General features: G+C 40.8%; 1 protein-coding gene across 2 annotated transcripts; it reads right to left on the minus strand.

Annotated features, from left to right (window-relative positions):
* Positions 1-27,768, minus strand: C1QTNF3 (C1q and TNF related 3). 2 transcript variants are annotated; one of them, XM_081132633.1, is made up of 6 exons: positions 27,298-27,768; positions 20,813-20,924; positions 18,424-18,578; positions 16,624-16,753; positions 5,673-5,772; positions 1-2,080 (listed from the first exon to the last, which is right to left on the minus strand). In XM_081132633.1, the coding sequence occupies exons 1-6, from the start codon at positions 27,595-27,597 to the stop codon at positions 1,921-1,923; spliced, it is 957 nt and encodes a 318-aa protein (XP_080988759.1). In that variant the 5' UTR covers positions 27,598-27,768; the 3' UTR covers positions 1-1,920. The 2 variants fall into 2 exon arrangements, with proteins under 2 accessions (XP_080988759.1, XP_080988758.1); XM_081132632.1 differs by having other exon boundaries at positions 2-2,080; positions 27,517-27,722.

A 27,768-nucleotide genomic window follows, 5' to 3' on the forward strand; every position in this document is an offset into this window, starting at 1 on the left:
ATGACTATTCAACTTTATTAAGATCATTATAAAACAGCACATTTAACAAAGATGTGTTTATTATTCACATGATGCTTATTACTTTTTTCTAGCCTCAGTTTGATCTAAAGCCAAGGCCAACATCGTCCTCTGGGCACTTTACTTGTACTGTATGTTCTTTAGCTATGGAGTTCCTTAGACAGCATGCAACATCCAAATATCTATTGCCAGTGCACTTTTACGGGTATTTTTGACATTTGGTAATAGTAAACTTCAACCCCATGACCCCACTGGCTCTGGGGGGAGGGGGGAGGAATGGGGGACATATACAAAATCATGAAAATATTACCAGTGAAGCATATTTTAGCTAATATCCATTCACTTTTAAATAGCATTGCATGTGGATTCAGGAAGAGTTTACAAATATTTGCAAACAGAGAGAGAAGGATCACAGGCTGAACTGAGCATGAAATGCACTGTTAACTAATAGGGCGGTGCTAATTAATTTTCTCTGCTTCCAGCTATGGGCGGGGTGGGGGGGGGTAATCAATACCAGTAAACCCATAATTTACAGGCCTCTGTGGAAATTAAATTGTAACAGAAAACAAATTAAGGGCTCACCACTTATTAGGGAATTCATTATATGATATTTGTCAGACAGCATCTCTCCAGTGCATTTTAAATATGTCAATATCAGGGTAAACACATATTCCAGTGATACTTCCTTTGCTTAGAATAAACCAGTTTTAGGTACTCTCTTTGAGTATTATCTTCAGATAGTATCTATGGTGCACTATCATGAATATTGCTTTGGTGACTAATTTAATCCTTGGAGAATAGATTTTGAGGCAAGGGATAGGCAAAAGTCAAGTGGCACAGCTGCTCTGTGAATATTGGTTAAACACGGTAATTTAAAATATCATATCATTTTTATTTTAAGAAGGTTAAGAGATTTTATTGTATGTCTCCTAAGTGGAATGCCCTTATATTTTGTATCAATTAGTTTGTCTGTGTATAACTGAGTCTGCAGCTCCTTCAACATGACTTGTCAGTGTGTATAAAGTTTATTAGGGCAATTTCCAAATTCAGAGAAAAGGTGATTCTGTCTGTACACTGTGGACCTAAACTTACCAGCAGGTCACCGTCAACAAAGATCTATTGTAATCTAAAAAATACAGTGGAAAAGAGTAAACCTAATTAACCAGATCTAGTCAACCCAATTCTGGGTCATGAGAAAATTCTATTTAGAAAAATACAAACAATTATAAGTTAGGATTTACTTACAGTAGCATCCTTATTTTAAAAAATAATAATAATAATAAAAGGATGAGTTGATTATTTGTGGGCATTGTGAATACTTTTGTTATCTAAAAGCTATCAGGAATTACTAAAAAATATCTATACTATATTCATGAATGTTGACCCACTGGATCAAAGTGTTACTTCCCAGTCTAGGCTTTACAAATGTTTCTGGTACCTCGGTCCTGGCAAGTGCCCCTGTTCTTGCCCCGGCTCTATCTTAATCACTGCATCCCATTTGCTGAAAAGTTATAATGATGGACCCAGAACCTCAGGGGTTCCTGAAAGCTGCTATTAAATTAAAAACAGAGCCGCCAAAACTCTTCTCAAATGACCCCTCTGATGGGAACAGTTATTTCCAACCTGGGTCAGGAGGGGAATTCTCTTTTAGGTGCCTAGGGCAGAATGATAAAGGTGGTGCGTGTATTAGTCAAGGCTACTTGGGAAAACTGTTTTGTGTTTTCTTCTTCTGAGCCCCTGAGTCAACCCACATTATTGCTGTGTCTGTATTATTAGCAATGTAACTAACACATTTAAAAAAAAAATACAACATGTAGAGCCTCAACTCTAATATCCCTCAGATCATAACAATGCCAGCTTAGATCAAGTCTTCCCCATAGTGGAGCTGGTCTATTCATATATTTACTTAGTTTCAAAGAGCAGGAAGCCTGCAAATGTAGAGAATCGTTGGTGGTCCCCATGAAGAGCGCCATTGCCCATTCGCAGCCAAACCTCATCTCCTTTGGCCAGTTTCAGCACTGCATGGTTGCTGGATGTATCTGATTTCCCCTTGGTTTCATAGCTGAAAAGAAAAAAAGGTACCAACTACTTAATCTTTGCAGCGGACAGCCTGCTCTTTACCAAAATCCGCCCTCCCCTCCTCTCTCAGCTGTCATGCATTCAGGCATAATCCTGTAAGTTCTTTAAATGATACGTGAACAGAAATGCCATGTGTGCCACTTATCAAAATGACCAATGCAGCTCTCACAAACACTCCTCTTTGATCCTTCCCCATTATGATTGTGTAAGATGCTAATGACAATGACCAGGATGACCTTAGAAGTTGTTTGCTGAAGCCTGAGTTCTTGAAGACTATATAGAGGAAAACTCTCTGTCATCTGCCACAACCTGGAACAACCACTCTGGGCTGTTCCATGAGAAGAAAAGGAATTTCTACTATGTTCAAGCCTTTACACTGGGCCAATGTTACAATAGTTTAGTCTACCCTAACTAATTCAGAATTTGGTACTAGAGAGAGGGCTGCCATAACCCAAACAAAATACAGATGCTCCTTGATTTACAATGAGATTATGTCCAAATCCATCATAATTTGACATACCATAAGTCAAACCATATTTAATACACCAAACCTACTGAACATCATAGTGTAGCCTAGCCTACTTTAAACATGTTCAAAACACTTACATTGGCCTACATTTGGGCAAAATCATCTAACACAATGAATACATTGTAGAGTATCTCTTATTTACCCTCATGATCATGTGACTGAGAGCTGTGGCTCCTGTCGCTGCCCAGCAGCATGAAATTTGAAGTATGGTTTCTACTGAATGCGTATGGCTTTCACACATTCTTAAAGCAGAAAAAGTGTAAGTCGAATCCTTGTAAGTCAGGGACCATCTGTACGTTGCATTGACTCATGGCCAGGCAGAGAGGGGTAAAGAAATATTGTGGGCTTGAAACTGGAGACCCATGTTAAGCTGTGGCAAAACCTTTGAGAAAACATGTGATAACTTGGAAGGTAGGCCTAATGCCTACCAAGATTAACCATTAAGAAAGGAAGGAATTGAAAAAGCCAAAATATTCTTTGCTTCTTTTAGAAAGATGTTTCAAGCATATGTGATCTCACACAAGAACTAACTTAACATGTTGGAGGTAGATAGAGAAAGCAGAAAGAGTCTAGAATGTTGGGGCCTAACAGGGTTGGAAAAGCCAAGTGCTTTATACCAGAAAGAACAGAGATATGCTGATATTGGCCTATTAAGACTTCTCATTCAGTCAAATAGACACACAGCCTGTGACAAAATCTGGTGGGTTAACAGTACTGTCTTTGTGGGACAGTCTCTTTAATAAACAGTGTTGTGAAGACTGGACAGCCACATGCAAATGAATGAAACTGGATCCCTATTTTATACCCTGTACAAAAATTAACTCGAAATGAATGAAAGACTTGAATGCAAGGCCTGAAACCATAAAACTAGAAGGAAACATAGGTGGTGAGCTCCTTGACATCAGTCTTGGAGATAATTTTTGGAATCTGAAGCCAAAAGCAAAGGCAACAGAAGCAAAAATAAACAAGTGGGACTGCATCAAACTAAAATGTTTCTGCACAGCAAAGAAAACCATCAACAAATGAAAAGACAGCCTACTAAGTGGGAGAAAATATTTGCAAATCATGTGTTTGATAAAGGGCTAATATCCAAAATATGTATTTAAAACTCATACAATTTAATAGCAAAAAGAAAAAACACACACAAACAATCTGATTAAAAATGGGAAGAGAATCTGAACAAACATTTTTCTAATGAAGACATACAGATGGCCAATGGGTACATGAAAAGATGCTCAACTTCATTAATTCATCAGATAAGAGAAAATCAAAACTATAATGAGATATCACCTCATACCCATTAGAATGGCTATTATCAAAAAGACAGGAAATAACAAGCATTGGCAAGGCTGAGCAGAAAAGGGAACCCTATTGTTTTTTAAGGTCTTCTAGTAGCCACTATTAAGTTGAGAGAGAAAGGTGTAATGACAAGAAATCAAGGAAATAACAAGCTGAAAAACTGTATCTGTCAATAAAATAACATCGAATGTGGTTCATTAACACATATAACTGACTGGTTGCAAAATAGATTAAAAAATCTGCTAAGTTCCTGAGAAAATGGTATTACCCCAAAAAGAACAAACCTGGCCTAAGAAGAGTTTGAGATGTTCAACTAAATTCTCTTAGCCTTTGAATTTGCACCAGCAGAAAGTGGGCTGTGAAAGTTGCCCAAGGAGAACCTATTCACCCTTTAGATGTGGCCATGGAGACAAATAAACAAGGAAGACCCTCCCAGAGGACAGAATCAGGGGCCAAAGAGAAAAATAGCCTAGAGAAAGTCTTGAAGAAAAGGACTGCTCATCCTCTGAGATTCTGGGCTCTGGGCTGGATGCATGAACTGCAGTCTATGGTACTTCCCATGGGGGCAGAGATGGGGAGACATGTATTATAAGTCTGGAAAGAAGGGTCCAACGGATACTTCGTAGCCAGAGGGGCAGAGAAGGCCAGCTGTTCACCAGACTTCACGTCCCCTCTTCCATAGGAGCTACTGACATTTCTTTGCTGTCATTGGTTGAGTGAAGTTAGGTGGGGGAAATGTGGCAAAGTTCTCTGAATAGAATGCCTGATGCATAGAAATTTCCACAAGCTTCTGACTGTGGCAAAGACCATTACCAGCAAGAATTTGGAAGTCCGTTTTATAGAAGTCAGAATGTCCACCAGACTGCATGTTCAACAACTGGGCAGAGCCCCACCTGTTCTCCCAACCTCACAGTCCCCTCCTCCTTCCTCTCTGCCTTGTACTTCCCCCAACACTGAACTGCTCAAGAACAGAGTTCTAGGATGTCTGAGCCACTCTATGCTGCATCTCTCTGTTGCAGCACCTTCGCCTACCTGACTCATCTTTTTCTCTTTTGGCATCTCAAATGCATCCTCCTACTGGAGGCCCAGCTCCAGAAGAAAACATGGCAATCCTCACAAATCATCAAAAGTAACAGGGAAATGATGACAGCCCCAAAGTTTTCCATAGGTAACGTACCACCAACTCAATTATGGGGAAGATGTTTGCTCTCTGCCTCTTTCCCACACCCTAAACTTACATCAGAGCAAGTTGAAATATTTCTTTTTAAAATAAAATTTCCCCCCAAAGAGCCCTAGTGCCAGGTTGCTTGGTAAATATCAGAGCAACAGCATAGCCAAAAGAGAAGAACCTACTCCCAACTCTCAATTCACCCACCAGCCCACAGGGATGGTAGACAGGGCCGTCTAAGGGGCTAAACTCCAAGCAGAGGGGGTGGGAGAGTAAGACGGCAGGAGAAAAGGAGAGGGAAGGAAAGAAATAATGAGTTAAGAAAAGAATACAAATTATTAGTTATGGAGAGTGTTGCTAGTAATTAGCTCAAGGCCTCTTAACCTGTTTATGCTCAAGTTCATCAGGTTTATTTCTTCCCAGTTAGTAATAATCTGGCTATATACTGGTGTATGGGAGCTCTCAGTGATGGCAGGGGTCACGCCAGGCTTTATTGATTCCTGTATGGCACCCTGGCGTTGGCCATCCTTTGAGCAAATAGTGGTGTGGATGTTACCTGTGGTAGAGAAGACCACCCACCTGTACATGCTGAAGACTGTGTTGCCGTTGTGCATGAGGTACACATACACTTCCTCAACGTCCTCGTGCTTCATCATGCTGAAGGTGAAGAAATATACACCTGAAAAAGGCAGGCATTTAGTCACATTGATATTAATAAGTGGTACATTGAGGACCATGAGACAGCAGGGAGATACGCCACATGACTTTGCAATTCTTTTGTTGATATTCTGTGTGGTATGTAGATTTCTCTCGGCCCTTATTTGTATTAGTGCCCCTTTATCTGCTCTTACCTTCAAACTGCTTTACATTTTTTTGAGATTTTCTCAATGTGTATAGTGCGTGTCCCTAATAATATTACAAACTCTTTAAAGGAAAGAGTTGGCCTCATTTTGGCTGCATCTAACTCCCTCCTTGTGTCCATGACCAAGTGTTTAAGGCAAAATCCCTGCTGTTCCTACGTACAGATTAACTATTATCAATAAGCACCTCAGGACTCACATGGACAAGGTACAGAGCCCTGCATGATAAACACATGGCCCTCTGTGGCCCAGCAAAATAAGCCAGTGTAACAAACAGCACAGTGAATGAGTATATGTGCCACAGATTTATACAGAGGTAAGAAATACTGTAGCATAGATAAATGTTCATCAGCTCTAAAGAAATACTTCAAATAATAAGTTACATAGAAGAAAACATAGGTACCAAACTTAAGGACCTTGGTAGTACAGAACATTTTACGAACTTGACCCCAAAGGCAAGGGAAGGAAAGGCAAAAATAAATGAATGGAACTATATCAAACTAAAAAGCTTCTGCACAGCAAAAGAAATTGACAGCAAGACAAGCAGGCAGCCAACCAGATGGGAGATGATATTTGCAAACAGTAGCTTCTACAAAGGTTTAGTTTCCAAAATATATAAAGAACTCATTCAACTCAACACCAAACAACCAACCCAATCAAAAAGTGGGCAGGGGACCTGAACAGACACCTCTCCCAAGAAGACATACGAACAGCCAATAGATATATGAAAAGATGTTCAATCTCACTAGCAATTAGAGAAATGCAAATCAAAACTACAATGAAACACCACCTCATACCTGTTAGAAGGGCTATTATCAAGACAAGCAATAACAAGTGTTGGAGAGGTTGTGGAGAAAAGGGAACCCTCATTCATTGCTGGTGGGAATGTAGACTGGCACAGCCACTATGGAAAGCACTCTGGCGATTCCTCAATAAATTAAGAGTAGAGCTACCATACGACCCAGCAATCCCTCTCCTGGGTATATACCCGAAAAACTTGAAAACGTGTATTTGCAAAGATATATGCACCCCTGTGTTCATTGCAGTTCTATTCACAATGGCCAAGACATGGAAACAACCAAAGTATCCTAAGAGAGGACTGGATAAAGAAGATGTGGGATGTGTACACAGTGGAATACTACTCAGCCACGAGAAAGGATGAGATATTGCCATTTGCAACAACATGGATGGACCTTAAAAATGTTATGTTGGATGAAATAAGTCAGTCAGAAAAAGCTGAGAACCATATGATTTCACTCACATGTGGGATTAAAACTGAAACTCATAGACACAGACAGCAATGTGGTGGAGGAGGGCGGGGTGGTGGTGTGAAGGGGGTCTTAATATATGGTGATGGGAGAAGATATGACTTTGGGTGGTGGGCACATAGAGCAATATACAGATCCTGTAACACAGAAACCCACACCTGAAACCTAAATGTTCATATTAACCATTGTTACCCCAATAAATTTAATAAAGTGTTACTTTTAAAAAGAAATAAAATAAAAAAGAAGTAATTCCAACAATTTTTTATGTTAGACATTGTAAGTAGGTGAAATTATGTACAATAAACAGAAAGATGCAACTTTGCCTCAGCAGCATAACCTTACTACCAAAAATATGAATCCTCCTCATTTGAAAAAGGCCAACATATTTTATTTTATTTATTTTTTAAAATCTTTATTGTTGAAAATATTACAGATGTCCATTTTTTACCCCCATTGATTCCCTCCACCCCATGTCCATCCTACCCCCAGGCCTTCCCCATACCAATGTCTGTGTCCATGGGTTATGCATATAAACATATAAGTTCTTTGATTAATCTCTCCCCACCCACTCCTCCATCCTCACCTTCCCTCTGAGATCCCTCAGTCTGTTCCATGCTTTTATGTCTCTGGATCCATTTTTTTCATCAGTTTATTTTGTTTATTATATTCCACATATAAGTGAGATCATGTGGTACTTGTCTTTCTCTGACTGGCTTATTTTCCTTTGCATAATACTCTCCAGTTCCCTCCATGCTGTGCCAAAGGATAAGAGACCCTTCTTTTTACAGCTGCAGAGTATTCCATGGTGTAAATGTGCCACAGCTTTTTTATCCACTCATCTGCTGATGGGCACTTGGGCTGTTTCCAGATCTTAGCTATTGTGAATTGTGCTGCTATGAACATAGAGGTCCATAAGTTCTTTCTGATTGGTGTTTCCGGGTTTCTTAGGATATATTCTTAGAAGTGGGATCACTGGGCCAAATGGCAGGTCAATTTTTAATCTTTTGAGGAAACTGCATACTGCTTTCCATAGTGGCTGCCCCAGTCTGCATTCCCACCAGCAGTGCACTAGGGGGCCCTTTTCTCCACACCCTCGCCAGCACATGTCGTTCATTGATTTGTTGATGGAGCCATTCTGACAGGTGTGAAGTGATACCTCATTGTGGTTTTAATTTGCATCTCTGATGATTAGAGACGTTGAGCATTTTTTCATATGTCTCTTGGCCATCTGTATGTCCTCTTTGGAGCAGTGTCTATTTAGGTCATTTACCCATTTTTAAATTGGATTGTTTGTCTTTCTTTTGTTAAGTTGTATGAGTTCCTTATATATTTTGGATATTAGCCTTTTATCAGATGTGTCATTGGAAATGTGTTTTCCCATACAGTGGGCTCCCTTTTCATTTTGTTGATTGTTTCTTTTGCTGTGCAGAAGCTTTTTATTTTGACACAGTCCCATTTGTTTATTTTTTTTCTTTGTTTCTCTTGCTCTAGGAGATGTATCAGCAAACATAGTGCTATGAGAGATGCCTGAGATTTTGCTGCCTATGTTTTCTTCGAGGATTTTTCTGGTTTCACATCTTACATTTAAGTCTTTCAACCATTTTGAGTTTATTTTTGTGTATCATGTAAGTTGGTGGTCTAGTTTCATTTTTTCACAAGTACTTGTCCAATTTGCTCAACATCATTTATTGAAGAGACTGTCTTTACTCCATTGTAAAGAGAGTCAATTTCTGAGTTCCCTGTTCTGTTCCACTGATTTATATGTCTGTTCTTGTGCCAGTACTAGGCTGTTTTGATTATAGTGGCTTTGTAGTATAACTTGATATCTGGTATTGTGATCCCTCTAACTTTGTTCCTCTTTCTCAAGATTGCCATGGCTATTTGGGGTCTTTTTTGGTTCCATATAAATTTTCGAAGTGTTTGTTCTAGATCTGTGAAACATGCTGTTGGTATTTTAATAGAGATTGCATTGAATTTATAGATTGCTTTGGGTAGTATGGACATTTTAATGATGTTAATTCTTCCAATCCATGAACACGGTATATTCTTCCACTTGTTTATATCTTCCTCTATTTCTTTTTTCAGTGTTCTATAGTTTTCTGAGTACAGGTCTTTCACATCTTTGGTTAAGTTTATTCCTAGGTAGCCTATTTTTTTAGTTGCAATGGTAAATGGGATTTTTTTTTTCTTTTTTTAGTTTCTCTTTCTGAGAGTACATTATTGGTGTATAAAAATGCCATCGATTTCTGGGTGTGAATTTTTTATCCTGCTACCTTGCTGAATTCATTTATTAAATCTAGTAGGTCTTTGGTGGAGTCTTTAGGATTTTCTAAGTACAATATCATGTCATCTGCAAATAATGACAGTTCTACTTCCTCCTTTCCAATTTGAATGCCTTTTATATTTTCTTGTCTGATTGCTGTGGCTAGGACGTCTAATACTATGTTGAATAAAAGTGGTGAAACTGGATACCCCTGTCTTGTTCCTGTTCTTAGGGGAAATGGTTTTAGTTTTTGCCCACTGAGTATGATGTTGGCTGTAGGTTTGTCATATATGGCCTTTACTGTGTTGAGGTATGATCCCTCTATTCCCACTTTGCTGAGAGTTTTTATAAAAAATGGGTGTTGGATTGTATCAAATGCTTTTTCTGTATCTATTGATATGATCATGGGATTTTTATCTTTCAATTTGTTTATGTGATGTATCACTTTTATTGATTTGCAAATATGGTACCAGCCTTGCATCCCTGGAATAAATTCCACTTGGTCATGGTGTGTGATCTTTTTAATATATTGCTGGATCCGATTTGCTAATATTTTGTTGAGGATTTTAGCATCTATGTTCATCAGGGATATTGGCCTATAATTCTCGTTCTTTGTAGTGTCTTTATCTGGTGTTGGAATTAGACTAATGCTGGCCTTGTAAAAAAAGCTTGGAAGTGTTCCTTCCTCTTGGATTTTTTGAAATAGGAGAATAGGTGTTAGTTCTTCTTTGAATGTTTGGTAAAACTCCCCTGTGAAGCCATCTGGGCCAGGGCTTTTGTGTGCTGGGAGCCCTTTGATTACTGCTTCAACTTCATCAGAAATTAACAGCCTATTCAAGTTTTCTGACTCTTCCTGATTGAGTTTTAGAAGGTTGTATTTTCCTAGGAATTTGTCCATTTCATCCAGGTTGCCCAATTTGGTAGAGTATAGTTGTTCATAGTATTTTCTTACAATCCTTTGTATTTTTGTTGAGTCAGTTGTTATTTCACCTCTTTCATTTCTGATTTTGTTTATTTGGGTCCTCTCTCTTTGTTTCTTGATGAGTCTGGCTAAAGGTTCATCAATCTTTGTTTATCTTTTCAAAGAACCAGCTCTAGGTTTCATTGATCTTTTGTATTTTTTTTTAGTCTCTATGTCATTTATTTCTGCTCTGATTTTTATTATTTCCTTCCTTCTACTTACTCTGGGCTTTTCTTGTTGTTCTCTTTCTAAGTTTTTAAGTTGTAGGGTTAGAGAATCTATTAGAAGTTTTTCTTGTTTTTTGAGGTAGGCCTGTAGTGCTGTCAACTTCCCTCTCAGGTCTGCTTTCATTGTGTCCCATAGATTTGGAGTTGTTGTGTGTTCATTTTCATTTGTTTCCAGGAAGTTTTTATTTCTTTCTTGATCTCTTGGTAACTCACTCATTGTTTAAAAGCATGCTTTTTAGCCTCCATGTGTTTGAATGTTTTTTAGTGTTTTTATTGTAGTTGATTTCTAATTTCATGCCATTGTGGTCCAAGAAGATGCTTGAAATGATTTCAATCTTCTTGAACTTGTAGAGACTTGTTTTGTTTCCTAACATGTGGTCTATCTTTGAGAATGTCCCATGTGCACTTGAGAGGAATGTATATTCTGCAGCTTTGGGGTGGGATGTTCTGTAAATGCCAATTAAGCCCATTTGAACTAGTGTGTCATTTAGGGTCACTGTTTCCTTGTTGATTTTTTGTCTGGAAGATCTATCCAGTAAAGTCAGTGGGGTGTTAAAGTCCCCTAGTATGACTGAATTGCTGTCAATCTCTCCCTTAAAGTCCTCTAGAAGTTTTTAAATAAATTTGTGCTCCTATATTGGGTGCATACATGTTTATCAGGGGTATAGCCTCTTGTTGGATTGATCCCTTTAGTATTATGTATTGACCTTTCTTATCTTTCTTTATGGTCTTCATTTTGAAGTCTCTTTTGTCCGATATGAGTATTGTTACCCCAGTTTTTTTTTCATTTCCAATTGCATGGAAAAATTTTTCCCATCCCTTCACTCTCATCCTGTATGAGTCCTTTGTTCTGAGGTGGGTCTCTTGTAGACAGCCTACATGTGGGTCATGCTTTCTTATCCATTCAGCCACCCTATATCTTTTTATTGGGGCATTTAATCCATTTACATTTAAGGTTATTCTTGATAGATACTTATCTATTGCCATTTTAATTCTTTATACCTATGTTTCTCATTCTCTTTATTTCTACTTCTAATTACAGCAGTCCCTTTAACATTTCCTGTAATGCTGGTTTGGTGGTAGTTAGCTCCTTTAGCCTTTTTTGGTCTGGTAAGCTCTTTATTTCATGATTTCTCTTGAATGATAATTTTGCTGGATAGAGTAGTCTTGGTTTCAGATCCTTGTTTTTCATTACCTTGAATACTTCATGCCATTCCCTCTGGCCTGTCGAGTTTCTGATGAGAAGTCAACTGACAGCCTTATGGGGGCGCCTTTGTAGGTAACAGATTCCTTTTCTCTAGCTTCCTTTAAGATTCTCTCTTTGTCTTGAATTCTTGGCATTTTAATTATATGTTTGGGTGTGGGCCTCTTTGGATTCTTCTTGCTTGGGATTCTCTGTGCCTCTTGAATTTGTGTGACTTTTTCCTTGACCAGGTTTAGGGAAGTTTTCTTCCATTATTTCTTCAAACAGGTTCTCTAACCCTTGCTTACTTTCAACCTCCTCTGGCACTCCTATAATGTGAATGTTATGTTTCATGTTGTCCCACAGCTCCCTTAGACTGTCCCTGTTTAATTGTTTTTTTTTCTTTTTGAGTCTCTGATTGAGTAATTTTTTTCTACCCTCTCTTCTAATTTGCTGATCTGATCCTCACCTTTCTCTAATCTGCTGTTTATTTCTTCCAAGGTATTATTTATTTCTGCTATGTCATTCTTCATTTCCTTCATAGTTTCCATATCTTTTTTCATGCTGTTGAGCATCCTTGTGATCAGTATTCTGAACTCTGTATCTGGCAGATTGCTTATCTCCATTTCATTTAGCCCTTTTTCTGGAGACATCTTTTGTTCTTTCATTTGGGGCTTGTTTTTTGGTGTCCCCATTTTGGCTGCCTATTTGGATTTGGTTCTTTGTATTAGGTAGGTCTGCTAGGACTCTCAGTCTTTTTGGAGGGTCTCTAGTGCAGGCCAATGTCAGTTTGTGACTATCCCTGAGAACCCTGTTTGGAGCTATCAACAACCCTCAGCTTGAGGTCTCCCCTGCTGGGGCTGGGTGCGTTTGGACAGGAGCAAGATGCACACCAAAGCCTGCTTTTCTAAGGCCTGGGGCCAGAAGCAGTTCAGGCAAAGACTCAAAGCACCCTGAGGTCTGCCTCTGGCTGCAGGCTGATTAATCTGATTCTCTTAATGAGCCTCAGGCTATAGAAACTCCTAGGGCAAGAGGCTTTCCAGCAGGGTGGGTCAATTGCTGCCCTCGTCGGGCAAAAGCAGCAAAATGTCTGCCTGAGAAAGATATCCTCCACAGTCTGGGGGAATGACTCAGCCCAGGAATCTGGAGGGGTGCCCTCTGATCTCTATCTCCAGAGCCTACACAACCCCAGATTCTCCTTACACAGCTCTAGTCCACCCTGCCCTCCCTCTGCTGGAGCCCAAGGTGAGTGGCTGCACAAGAAACTGTGTGTTGGCCCTTTACGAGGGTACCTGCATTTCCAGCTGTCTCTCCCTGGCAGACAGAAACCCTGCTGCTTTTCACAGCCAGATGGTATGTGGGCACTTTTCTCAGTTCTGGTGCTCTGGGCTGGGAAGCCCAGCCTGGGGTTTAGGCCCCAGAGTCCTCAGTGGGAACCCCCCACAGCTGAGATATCCCTCTTGACCTTCAGCTGCTGCCTGTGGGGCCCAGCCAGCCCTCTTGCACCTCCACACTTCCTACCAGTCTCTGTGTGGTCTCCACTTTTCCTCCTTGGTTATGGGGGTGCTCTCCAGCTCGTCTTCAGTTGCAGTAGATTATTCAGGGTGGCTTTTTAATATTTTAGTTGTCATTCCAGTTTGGTCCTGGGAGAGCGTCAGTGTAGCTTCCACTCGTCTGCCACCATCTTTAAGCCGGACAACATATTTTAAAAGATACGAGTTTTCTTGTAAGATTTTAGGGCTCCTAATTGAAAGCAACTTAATGTAACCTGATACATTCAAAATGCCAGTGTAGACAGACAATACCTTTACTGGATGATTAAGAAGAATCCAATAATAGAGAGATGAGAGAAAAGGAAAATCTCAGCTCCAAAGGATCTTGGATTTGAGAGTGCATTTTGGAAAGATGAATGAATATCAATCATCAAGCTCTTATTGATTTCAGTGCTACGTTTTTCAACTAATGGCCTCATCTCAGTTTGTTTGAGCTGCTATAATAAAATACCACAGACTGAGTAGCTTATAAACAATAGAAATTTATTTCTCATAGTCTAGAGGTTGGGAGTCTGAAACCACAGTGCTGGCATAGTCAGATGAGAGCCCTCTTCCAAGTCACAGACTTCTGGTTGTAACCTCTTATGGGAGAAGGGGCTAGGGAGCTCTGCAGGGCCTCTTTTCTAAAGGCACTAATTCTATTCATGGTCTACTCACATCCCAAAGGCCCTACCTCCTAATACCATCAATTTGGGCATTAGGTTCTCAATGTATGAATCTTGGCGGGATACAAACATTCAGGCCATAGCAGGCTCTGTAAGAGAAAAACTCAGAAACATCTACAAAAAGCACTGCACAGTTTTATGCTCTTTTCCAAAGGTGCAAGCAAGTAAGATAGAAGTTATGCAGGTACTATGCTGGTCCACCTGCTTCTGAGTCAAGTTGACAAATATAGAAGTATGATTATGCTTCATTTAGTGCCAGGCTTGCATACTCAGTGCGCTAGGAATAAAGGAAATAGTATAAAAACCAATCATGTTCATTCATATGCCTAGATAGTCCATAGATGAAAAGTAAAGACAGAAAAATTAAAGGACTCAAAGAAAGTAATGTATATGTGTGCAGTGTTTTACATTTTAAAAAACTTACTAGACACACACACAAACAGCAATTTTCAATGCCTCAAAAAGATAAAGCTGGAATCAAAGGACAGGAAAATATATTTGTTTGCATTGAAAAAAAAAAGATGACTACTAGAATAAATAGATTGCAGAAGCATTTTAGAAAGAGCAGACTAAGAAACCAGATGGTGAATAATAAAATTCCTAGAGTCGGAAATACAAAAGTGAGTATATATTATCTCCACACATGGTGTTTCCTCAGAGAACACACTTGTACTGTGGTTTTGGGGTCTTTGTGTTACTGTAATTGCCAAAATCAACCTTATTTGCCTCTTCACTCCCGAAGATGAAAAGTATAAAATGGTTATTTTGCAATCTATTGAATGAGGTTAAAAGTAAAGTGGGAGTTAAATGATAGTTGCTATTATCAGAATTACATCCAGCCCAAAAGAGTTCTAAAAAAACTACTAACTCCTTGAGATTCAATTACAAAGCCATTGAAAACAATGGAACCATTGACTGAGCTTATCTAGGCATTTCTACAAACTGTGGCATAGATAGTGCTTAACAAAATAGTTACGGGAAAATTATAATATAAACCTTCAGAGCAGAAAAATGACAAAAGAAATTGTAAAGCAGATTGAAGCATGATGAACGATTGCTCTATCACTTCAAGATATGGCAGTTCAGTTCTGACTTTAGCTGGGTGGAAGAATAAATTAAGGCACACATTAAAAGCATTTGCAACAAATCTAATGTGGTCTCTGCAGCCATCAGAATTTTCCTTCTGGATACCATACAGAGAAACAAAAAGAATTGAAAAAAGACACCTAAAAATATCCATTTCCTGCAAAACCAAGAGATTAAAAAAATCCCACCAAAACAGCACACACAATAAACTTTAAATACTTGTCAAATATCACTGATAGCAGGCAGAGTCACATGGAGGGGACAGCGGGGTGGGGCAGGGAGTTTTGAGGAGGCTGCGTAGCAGCAGATCTCAAATGGTGCCAAGAAAAACACACTCCCTGATGGAGAAGGGCCACTCTGGAGTACAGATGATGAAGAGAAGCCCCCTGTGAGCAGGGCTGAGATGAAGCAAAAGTTATAAATAAAGTACAGAAGGTGTGGAAGGCAGTCCTGCAGCGGCAGATCTCAGGGCCTGCCAGCAAAAATAAGAAGTGGCACGTGCGAGGCTGGTTTTAGAAGCCTTCCTAGACCCAGCACAGTCTGGGGAGGCCGAGGAAGGGTGACCACACAGGAAGATACACAGAGGGGCCAAAACCCCCCCAAACACTGAGTGCCCTGATAGCAGGGCAGGGAGCCCCTGAGTTACCGAGCCTGGGAGCTGCTGCGGACACCCTCCTCACCGAGAAGCAGCTGCTTACAGGGAGTGGGCCTGGGAAAGCCCGGCTCCTTCAACCATCAGTTAATTTTATAAGCTAGAAAAGCACAGCAAATATTACCAATAGGTGAAGAATACTCACCAAGAGGAAACGTTATGTGGTAGATGGAAAACCGTAACCAGCTATCCCATCGTGAGTTTCAAATATATTAGTGAAAAAAATATCTCTCTGAAGGAACAATATGGAACAGAATGCAAGAACTCATGGTAGAAATGTCCAGAGAGAGGGGGAACTAAAACCTGCAACATCATGACTAATGTAAGACATAAAAAATTTTTTTTTTAAAGCAGCATAGAAACAAGACAAGAAATTGGAAGAAGCAAAAAGAAGGCACAATTAAGAACATGAGGGAGAGAAATAGAAAGAAACATGACATGAAAATAAAGAGCACCCAAAGATTACAGAAAATAAGAGATACAGAAAATAAGAGATACAGAAGGCAAAGAAAAGTTAAAAACAAAGCAAACAAGGCATGGTTGGAATCCTTAAAGAAGTTAGCCGGTGGTGTGCTAGGGTGCACTGGGAGGGGTCCAGGTCTGGAGAGAATCCCCCTACAGGGGAGTATTTTATCACTGACATTGTTTAGAACTGCTGGCTTGTGATGATAATAAAAATCTAACTGACTTTTCATTGGTTTCATTATAGTTTTAAAATATTCTGCAGACAATGTACCCCTTCTTGCCAGATTTCTTAACACAAGTCAGACACTAAGGATTAATTCAATCATTCATTCATTTTTACATCTCACCTGATACCGGGGCCCCAAATCTTCCAGTCATGACATCAAAGAAGTTGCCGATGTTGGTCTCAACGCTGCTGAAGATGATCCCGCTGTTCTGATTGCTGAAGTGAGTCGCCAGGGAAGCCATGAATGCAATCTAAAGAAAGAGTTGGCGGCTAGTTGACAGACAATTTATTTTAAGAAGTAGGTTTTTATACAAATAAGTTTATTTCAGCTCTATTTGTAACAGCAAGATGGGAAAGCACTTAAACATTAATCTATGGAGAATGAATTAAAGAAATCATGGTAATTCTAACATTTTTATGCTATGTAGCCATTAAAATGATCATAACAGTACTAACAGTGTGTTTCAAGGAAGGTTAGAACTTAAAGTGCTGTTTGAAATGTTCAAATTCTATTATCAAATCACACTGGGAAAATTTGGGTGAAATCTTACATCAGCATATTAAACATCTGAGAAGCCCTTAGCCAGGGTGTAACCACTTACAAGTTTAGAGTTGGCTTTGAGCATATTTATCATTCATCTTATTAGGTACCCTTTAACCTGGCCAAGTGGCATCTGTCTCCTTTTCTTTGTAAATTTATACTGGCACATGGCTCCCAGGTTGCTAAAATTATTGAGCAGCATTCATTAAAAAGTTACAAAACCACAAAAGCAGTTAGAGTAATACACAGGACCTCTTAGTTTATAAAGCCCAGAAAAATGATGGAATTCATCTCTAGTCAAACAACCACTATTTATGCCCAAATGAAAGGCAAAGTTTTTCCCCATTGATCTTCCAGACAAGAGTTGCTTTATATTCTAGTTCTTTAAAAATATCTCATATTACAGTATGTTCCCTCAATTACTTTATTTTAACCACAAGTTGCTGTTTCAGGAAGACATACCAGCTGAAAAAAACTTTAATAAAAAATTTTAACTTTCAATCTTCAAATTGGAAGACTCAGTTTAAAAAATATTAGCCAAGTGCTCGCTTCAGCAGTGCATATAGTAAAAACAAATTTAGAATGATACAGAGAAGATTAGCATGGCCTGGAGGCAAGGGTGACATGCAAATTAGTGAAGCATTCCATTAAAAAAAATTAGACAAAAAAAAAAATATTAATCCAGATTTAATAATTTTCTTGGTAACCTAACTTTATATTTTCAAGTTTTAGAGGTTATTGGCAACAAAAATTTTGAAGATCATCTAAAAGAGAAAAAAAACCAGATAAATGGGTACTTGAGCTTGGGATAAAATGTCCAATTATAACATCATAAATGGATTTAAAAACTTTAAGATAAAATAAATATGATCTAGTCTGAAAAGCTGTAGGTAGATAACTCAAAATTAAATGTCTCCAGTGATAAAGATACTAATAAGAAACATTTAAATAAAAATTGTGCCATAAAATCAGAGTTGCTAGAAAGCAATATTTGTATATTAATGTGTAATTTAAATATGTAAATGTAACAAAATAAATAAATAAATGGAATGTTCGAGTGTCTACTTATAGTATTTTATGTATCCAGAAGTTTACGTATTTAAGTGGCCAAAACCCTTTTTACCTGGCACATCTTCTCCTTCGGAAACGGGAGAGGAGCTGATCGGGGCTTGCTGTGCGTCTGGCGTGAGGGTGCTGAGTGCCCCCTTCAAACGCCCCTGTCCTCCCTGAGAACGGTCGCGGACCCCGCGCGGGCGCCCCCTGCTGGAGATGGGCACCCTCGGGCGCGCCCCCGTGCCCGGCCCGGAGCCCTGGGCCCTCTGACCCTGCCCTGCGCCCGCACAGCTCAGAGCCGCCTGGGACACGCCGAGCACGGTTTACCTGCAGTTCCGGCGGGATCCCCGGGTAGCCCTTTTCGCCTTTGGGGCCATGCTGCCCCCGCTCCCCTCGCGGCCCCAGGTCGCCCTTGTCTCCTTTCTCACCCTTGGCCCCTTCATGACCAGTGGCTCCGTTATTGCCGTTGTTTCCATGGTTTCCTTAAACAACCAGACAGCGTCCCATGAGAAAGCCGCGTCACGCACACTCACCATCTATTTCTATACAACTCCCCCCCCAAATGTACAAACTTAATTGTAAAAGGGGCCCGTTGGAAACAATCCCAGATACAGCCGTGGAGGCACCATCAGTGGGATCTCCTTTAGATGGGACCCCAAAAACAGCCTTGGATACCCGTAAGGCTACAGAGCCTGTTTTTCTCATAGAGCAAGAGTTAGATGAAAAATCGTGTGGAAGGGCGGTGATCAGAGCATCCTTCACAACAGCAAAGATGAGAAACCACCTAAATGTCCACCAGGGCTGGAAGGGCTCACTTTAAAAAGAAATGATACCATCGAGAAATGATGTTATATAGTCATAAAAAAGAATGATGAATAAAAATATTTAATGACATTAATAACACTATATTTTAGATTAAAAGGTTATAAATCAATAGAGAGAGCATGATAGTACATGTGCATGTGGATATATATCATGCATATGTGTGTGTGTATGTTATATCCGAAGGGGGGAAAAAGACTGGAACAAATTACATTAAAAAAATATTTACAGTGATTTTTTTTTCTCTAAATGGACGGGACATGAGTCAGTTTTGTGTCATTCTACATATTTTTCTGGGGCTTTTTTTTTTTTTTTTTTTGAAGCTTTTTTGTAGAAACAAAGGACACATACTACTTTTATTACTGGGAGGAAAGTAAAATTACTAATAAAAAATTAGAATAATTTTGCCCTGGCTGGTGCGGCTCAGCCCTTTGAGAGTCGTCCGTGCACTAAGAGGTTGGATTCCTGGTCAGGGCACATGCCCAGGGCACGGCCGGATCCCCAGTAGGCGGCATGCAGGGGGCAGCAGCTGACTGATATTTCTCTATCTCCCTCTCCCAGCCTCTCTCTCTTAAAATCAATAAAAACATATATATTCTTAAAAATTAGAATAATTTTAAAAGCAAGAATTAGATAACAATTTCAGCTCTTCGTTTTATTTTGCCACTATGGAACAATCTCTATACCTCTTTTCTTTTTATATTTGTTGAATTGCAGGCCCTTTTGCTGTTTACTCTGCCTGCTACCTTTGGTCAGGTATCAGCAGGTTTGTAATCCTTCCAGATGGATGAACTTTGAATGTGTTTACAGGTTAGTGAGCTAATGACAAAACTGTTCCTGACAGGAACATTTAGATAAGGCCAGCCTGTCCCGTCACCTCAGAAGAGTTTCCACCTGAGAAGATTTGAGAAGGGTCTGAACATCTCCCACCTCTAACCACTGCACCTGCTGCCTGCTGCCCTTGGTGGTCAATGACATTGATTCCAAGCCAGGAATCACAGGTTAAAGTCTAAGGAGGCATTTTTTCATCTTAAATTTGGTTACATTCGAGAAGACACTCAATCAGAGTTTAAAAATTAAACACCATTTGATGAAGATTAGCATCAATGGGGTAGATCAGGGAAGAGCAAGAGGACTTTTGCCAAACCCTGAGAAAAGGTCCAACCCCCAGGGACTGACCTGGAGAGAAGGAAGACGATTAAACCCCAGATGGATCTGTAAGTTCTCGGATAGAGGGCACCTGGGCTAACCTTTCCTTGGCTGGCCCAGGAAACTAGCAAGTCATCCAAACCCCACACGCCTGGGACGCCACTCAGCAGAGTAGGGATGGCGGAATGGTGGGTCTAGAGGGGCTCAATGGATCTCTACAGCATTCCCCATGCCACCACATGTGCAGGAGAGAGAAAAATGCTCCCATGAGCCCAAGAGGGGCATAAAAGTCAACTGAGATACAGCTGAACGTGAGAGGCCAGGGGAAGGGAAATTGACCTGAAGTGAGAATCTGACAAAAGGATGGGGAGCTCAGTGAGTGGCACCATGGAGATGCCTGTAACCCAGACCAGTAAACTCGCCTCTCCTTCACACCCTCACTTCATAAATGCCCTGAACGTTAGAGATAGTGTACCACACTGGCAGAGACGCTGAAACAAGAGTATGTCCCCATTAAGACCAGGTAGCTCCATACTCCATGCTTCCGATGGCATGGATAATGAATATTAAAGAGGTTATACTGTTCCACCTAAACTGTCTCTGTAAACTCTGTTTACCCAACTCCCTTCTGGATTTTCCATGTATACGCTTTGGATGATACACAAGCAGTCTCAGATTATTTGGGTTCGCCCCTGCCTCCTATTTTGGCATAGTCTGCAATTGGGCGTGCACAGGGCATCCTTACCCGGAATGCCAGGGGGGCCAGGAGGTCCAGGAGGTCCTTGGTAGCCTCGGAAGCTGTAATCTCCATGGCAACACTTGCTGCAGTCTGGGGGCAGTCCTCCAGGGGATGGAGACTTTAAAAAGATACGAAGAGAAGCTTCAGAGCAGGGTAATTAGGACTTTTAAATTTCCTCCAGCCTTGTTCCCTAGGTAAGTTTAACTGCAAACAACCCACAATAACATCAGAAAAGACAGCGTGGGGTGGGGATGGCAGTCGCCAAGGAGTCAGGGGTAGCTAAGGGGAACCAAAGATCAAAAGGAAAAGGAAACAAGAGAATCAGCAGAAAAACATACTTTTTGGAAAGGAGTGTGCGTGGGGGTGGGCAGCATTCCTGAGAAGAACATTTTTGCTGCTACAGATGACAGCAAAAGAGGAAAGTCCAGAAACATCCCCTTCCTTGCCAACTGCCGGGAGCCTCAGGTGTAGCTAGATTGAGTAGATGACCCTCAAATGAGAATTACCAACTTTTTACTGAACCTGTATAAGATAACTGTTAATACTCTTTTTTTTTTTTCATGGTTTATGTAAATGTTATACTAGATGCCAAATACAGAAGTATGAGGCAGAAGCAAAACTCAGGTCATAACAGTTCACAGGATAGAAATGCTCCAGAGTGGCTTTTTTTCTCTGGAAAAAGACCTGACTGTCTTTCATTTATTGGCCTTTCTCCTTTTGGCAAAAACAAAACAAAACACACACACAAAAAAACTTGGCCTCAACTCAAATACCATGGTTATGGCATTGGCCCATCCCCAGTGGTCAACGAGACAACGCTGATACTGAGACTTCCTAGGAATTAGCCTTCCTAGCTCTGTGAGACCACACTGTCTGACCAAAAGGTTGGTCATCAATTCATACTTTGGATTAATTTATGACCAAAAGGGGGAACTGTGCTTGAAGGGGAGGAGCATTCTATGGAAAGTAACCTCACAAAGTGATTTGATCATAAATTCCTAACTGGGCAGGTCATGTGGGTAGTCATCCCTCAGGCCTAAAACCTCTTTATTGAAAGGTTTTAAGCCAGTTCTGTCCATTGTTCTTGTGCATCTAGATTAACACACCTTTGAAATACCAGAAATAATATCCCTTGAAGAAGACATTAACTCTCAAGGAAGCACATAATCTTGTTAACTATCCTGTAATCCAGTCCCCACCTTGCTTTTTCCAGTTTTCCTTATGTCCCCTCCTTCATTTCAGATGCATAAAAGAAGCTGCAAATCTGTTAATCTCTGGGCCGTTTAATCTTGCTCCCTGGCATTGTCATCAGTTTGCCTCAAATAAACTCATAAAAATCCTCAAAAAACCCCACAGAGTTATCAACTTTACATATAGTTATTAAGACTATATTCATGATATTGGGTTAAGAGTTCTTATAAATTCTCAATTGTAACTCTAGCTTTTCACACACAGCCACAGCACACTTAAATTACCTTAGGAAATCAAGGAAATTAAGTATTCATTAGTCCAATAAATTTTCATGAAATATTTCATTCTAAGCTTGGTTTCACTTGAGAAGCCACTCAAAAGTATTTTTAAAAAATTAAACTTTGGTTGATGAATATTAATATCAATGGCAGTAAGTCAGAGTTGTTTATCTTGAAACAACTTTAACTTTCTCTTAATAAATATTTAATATGATGTTCTGTTTTGTATTCCACTTCAAAATTTAAAGTAATTATATTGTTTGAACAAATATTTAATGAATACTAAATATATTCAAATATGGCACTGAGTTAAATGCTTATTGCCTGGCCAGGTGTGGGTCCGTGGTTGAGCAATGACCTAGGATCCAGGAGATCGTGGTTCAATTCTGGGTCAGGGCACATGCCCAGGTTGTAGACTCGATCCCCATTTGGGGCTCTGCAGGAGGCAGCCGATCAATGACTTTCTCATCATTGATGTTTCTCTCTCTCTCCCTCTCCCTTCCTCTCTCTGAAATCAATAAAGATATATTTAAAAAAATAAATAAATAAATAAAATAAAGATAAATTTCTAAAATTTGTGCTTTCATTTCAAAGAGCTAGAGATCTAGGGCAAGTTGATTGGCAGAAGAGTTAGAGTGGCTTATAAAATTTGGAGTCTCGCCTAAATTGGCAACTTGCCTTTTAATTATATAATACAACATACTTGTGGAAACTTTCCTAGACACCAATTGTAATTCAGTGGTTTCTTGAAAACAGCATACTGTTGCTAAGGGATTCATTAAAAATAAAAAAGGAGGGAGGGAATGAGAAAAGAAGAGAGAGGGAGAAAGGGAGGGAGAGACAGAGGGAGGAAGAAAGACAGTAAAATTTACGTTTTCTCTATCATTAGAAATTCAAGCAGAAAAGTGAATCAAGGCTTCACATTGCTGTACAGTTAGACATCACTTTTTCCTAAAGGTTTCCACCAAGCTATTCTGGGAAAATGCAGAACAGCCTGTGTAGTCCAGGCATAGTGCTGCAACAGCTCAGAGCCCAAGTCTTGAGTAATCAGGAGCTACGATTTTGAGCTAACTCTTAGTCCAGTCTTCAGTGGACCAGACCCAACTATGGACAGATATGAGAATTCATGAAAACCTTTTATAAAACTGGTGGAGAAAGATAAAATCAGCAAAAGTAATTGATCTGAGATGAGGGCTTTCAGACACTTGAAAAGTCAGACACCACAGCACTGCCCCACCTTCTAACCCAAAGATGCAATCTGAGAAGTAAGTATTCCGTAATTTCCTAGTATGCTCTTGCTAAGTGAAAATACAGCTCTTAAGCTCCAAGAAATCCAGTGCCAATAATGGATTTTAGAGAGGAAGGGAGTAGAAGGAGGTAATATCCTCACATGGAACCATTTGTTTAAGAATAGACTTGGAATACTGAGATGTTAAGGATGTCAGAAAGATAACTGGACTGGAACCTGAACTTCCATCTCAATTCCATGTGACTTTTCCCCAGACATATTTTGTCTTGTCTACTAAATTAGAAGATTAAGATGGTCATGCATTTTTTTTCCAGCTCTAAGATGCAAACAAAGATACTAAAGTATTTTCCAAAACCTAAAATAATGACTTAGAAAGACTTTGTTTTTAAAGTCTAGTATCTAGGCAAGAGAAATTAAGTCCAGGAGATGGAGTTGCTCAGTACCAGAGCTAACTAGAACTGGGGTGCATGCCCAAGCTACTTGGGGTACTTGGAGAGCATAGAGCTGCCACCAAAACAGGTTACTGGTTACTACTAGTTGGGCATCTCCTGAGAACCCTGCTACAACATTTCACCACATGTTCCTCCCTCTGGCCTGGCTTTTGAAGTTCAGTCAAATGGAGCAATGTTTGTGAGGCCTTTGATGGACTCTTAGGATAAGATGGACAGAATGTGCTAGTTAAGACACTTTCTCCTATGTAAGGGAGAATTAGGTAGTTACCGTATATCACCCTCTTAAGTCTATCAACCCTTTCCCCACAATTAGGTCAAATTTGAACACCAAGGACATGCAAATTGCAATATGGGAGGAAGGTGTCTATAAGACAAGTTCTGTCCATTTCGTAGATGGAGGCCTAGGAGCAGCTACTCAGAATTCAACTCTACCATTAGTAAGTAACTTCTAGGAGAGGGAGTCTATAGCTCCTTCTTTAACCTCAGTAAGAGGAAAGAGAAAGAAGGAGAGGGGAAGTAGGAAGAGAGAGAGAGAGAGAGAGAGAGAGAGAGAGAGAGAGAGAGAGAGAGAGATGTCCAGAACGAGAAGGGGAGACCAATAAAGGTGAACGATGAAGAGCTGCAGAGAAGAAAACTCCAGGAACTGTGAGGCCGGGTCTGCTCACCCCCATTTCTGCACACTCCAATCCATCATGGGCCCTATGGGCAGAGTCATATTTCTAGAGCCCAAACATGATCACCTCACTGTCCTGCTGTGAACAAACAAAACTCTTGCTGGCAAAGTAAGATCTAAGCTCCTTAAGGGGCCAGCAGCATCCTCCAGCCTGGCCCTGAAACCATCCCATGTCTTCCTTCCACCTTGTCCATGGATAGCCATCCTTTTGTCTCATCTTTGAGATCCAGCTCAGTGTCCACAGCCACTCTGACACTTTTTCCCCATCTGCTTTTTGTGCATTGACTTGGTCACATGGTATTTAGTTGTCTGTTCATTTATTCCCACTAGAACCCTTCAGAACTGATCAGAGATAGGAGCTTGGGCATGTTTATACCCATCCTAAAGCTTGGCACCCAGGAGAAGCACAGGAAATGACTGGTGAAAGAATGAATGAGGAGAAGGGAGAATTAAAATAAAAGAAGAGGGGAGGGGGAAGTGGGGTGCAGAGGAAGAACACAGTTCAATCCTAAATTCATTGTGGACTCCATATCCATTGGCAGAAAAGTTGTTTTGAAAATGTCTAGAATATCAATGACTGAACCTCCTCAGCATCTTCTGTTAGGGGTTTGTTTGGAAATACTTTAGGAAACCAGGGGTGTTTTAAAGCTCCCTGACTTCAAAAACAGCCTGAAAGTGGCTTCTTGCCTGCTCCTCTGATGTCAGCATACTAGATGCCTAGGGGGACTAGAGGTGGGGTGGAGTGGAAACTAATTTGGATTTCAGTGTCTGATGTCAGCATACTAGATGCCTAGGGGGACTAGAAGGTGGGGTGGAGTGGAAATTAATTTGGATTTCAGTGGCCTGCTGGGTGTTGGTTGCCAAGAAATAATGACTGATGACAGTCCACATCTGCTTTCTGCTGCTGCCAGGGGCTCACACTGCCAGGAAGGATCCAGCAAAGATCCCATCCACTGAAATAGAAAGTCCAGATCAAGGCTTGGACAAAGTGAAAATATCTCCACCACTATGGAAAACACAACTTAGCATCAATCACCCTTTAGCCAAAAGATTGTCAGATGAAAGGACAATCTCTAAAAGTGGCTTTCAAAAAGAGATTGTACTTAAAGGTTATCATTTCTTCTGTGGCTCCTTAAAGAAGCAATTTTTTTTTTTTAAATCCTCCCCTGAGGATATTTTTCCATTGATTTTTCAGAGAGAGTAGGAGGGAGGGAGGGAGGGAGGGAGGGAGAGAAGGAGGGAGGGAGAGAAGGAGGGAGGGAGGGAGGGAGGGAGGGAGGGAGGGAGGGAGGGAGGGAGGGAGGGAGGGAGGAAGAGAAACATCTATGTGAAAGAGATACACCTTCAGGTTGCCTTCCGTACGTGCCGTGACGGAGGCCAGGGATGAAACCCGCAACCCAGGTACATGCCTTTGACCGGAATTGAACCCACGACCCTTTGGGCCTCAGGCCGATGCTCTAACCACTGAGCAACATCAGCCAGGGCAAGAAGCAATTTTTTCTTGACACAGCCCCACAGAATTGTGTGGGTAGAAGTCCCAGGTTAGTCCCAGATCTACAGATGATTCTATGTGTGATCTCGGTCTGATCAGATAACCAGTCTCCATGTGGTAGAAGGGGTTTAGATTTCAACAGCATGTGCCTTTTTGTGGCCTATTTAAATGCATCAAAGTGGTTAACTCTTGTACTAAAACCTATTTGTTCAAAGACCATATAATTCAAAGGAGCTCTCCTTGCCCTTTCATCTGATTTCAGCATGTTGATACTTAGAAAGTAAGTCAATACCTGTTTCTTCCTTATATTGTTCACCTGAAACCGATATAATGTTGTGTGTCAATTATGCCTCAATTTAATTAAAAAAAAATACTTTTTAAAGACATTTAAAAATCTGTTTCTTCCTGTTCTTAATGTTTAAAATTGAGTTCCACCAATTTGCCATTCACTACACTGAAAATTAACTCACTCCCATACTACCCTAAAAGAGTTAAAAATGTTCCCTTATTGCTGAGCTTATACTCAGAGAAATTAACCACGTCCTCTGTGATTATCAGGCATTAAATCATACAATAAGGTTTACATTTTAAATATACAGTCTTTTCGTTGGTTTGAACTCTTTGATTCCTTTTAAAACAGGCTGAACATAGAAACGTAGCAACCTAGAATGCTATAAATCAGATCAACAAGCCTGGCATAAAGCATCACAGAAAATTCTCAGATCAAAGTGAAAAACCTCAAAGGGCAGCTTCTCCCTGCTGGCAAGGATTCAGAAAGTGCACCTCGCTTATGATCTGCAACTGGTCATGGACGGCCATCGGGTGATCTGCACAGGTCAGTGTCCTCCTTTCCACACCAATGGAAGAGAGAAACCAAGTCACAGCCGAGCAGGGAGCTGAGGGCCCCTGCTGTCCTTCCTGATGGGGCGCCACTGCACCCCCTCTCTATCCCAGCACATCCCAGCTACCTCTGCCGATTTTCTAACAGAGACCCACAGTCCCCCTCACAGCACAGAGCACCCAGAAAGAGACCCACACGCAGCTCAGCAAACGTCTCAGAAACACCCATCCTCAGAATCACAGCTGAAACGAAGCGCAGGCACAGCCACACCCACGAAGCACTCACAGTACATCCTTAGAAGAGAACTCTGAGTACCTGGCCCCAGAACTCGGTGATCTGGGCTAGGTCATCTACCTCGGGGTGCGGTAGCTCATCTGGTCTCAGGGATTTTAGGTCTGCAGAAGTGTTATTATCCACAGTCCCCGTTTTAGGATGGCTCCGCTCTCTCACTTTCTCCCTCCTGGAGCCACTATGGACGGTCTGCTGGTGGCTTTGCACTATCCTCGCCACCACTTTATTAGCTCTTCCGCTCACCTCCATGTATTCATCTTGACACAGGCAAAATGGGAGGAAAAGCAAAGCCAGCAGGTGCCAACAGATGAGCTGCCCCGGCATGATTCTCAGCAGAGCCACGGAGCCTCCTGGAGAAGACGGCCCGGGCTCCAGGCGCCGTGGTCTCCTCGGGCAAGTGCCAGGGCTGGAGACGAGCGCTGCAGCCGGCGTGGTGGTTTTATACTTCGGTGTGTAATAAATAAGGCTGCAGGCCTGCCAGAGGGGAAGCTGAAC

The sequence above is a fragment of the Miniopterus schreibersii genome (assembly GCF_964146895.1).
Source record: "Miniopterus schreibersii genome assembly, chromosome: 3".
Classification (NCBI taxonomy): Eukaryota; Metazoa; Chordata; class Mammalia; order Chiroptera; family Miniopteridae; genus Miniopterus; species Miniopterus schreibersii.

Excerpts from the sequence above, each read along its gene's own strand:
- C1QTNF3 (XM_081132633.1), bottom strand. The coding sequence starts at position 27,597 with ATGCCGGGGCAGCTCATCTGTTGGCACCTGCTGGCTTTGCTTTTCCTC. Across the intron at positions 16,754-18,423 it reads GGATCCCGCCGGAACTGCAG|ATTGCATTCATGGCTTCCCT; the intron begins GTAAACCGTGCT and ends CTCTTTCTTTAG. Across the intron at positions 2,081-5,672 it reads ACAGTCTTCAGCATGTACAG|CTATGAAACCAAGGGGAAAT; the intron begins GTGGGTGGTCTT and ends TTTTCTTTTCAG.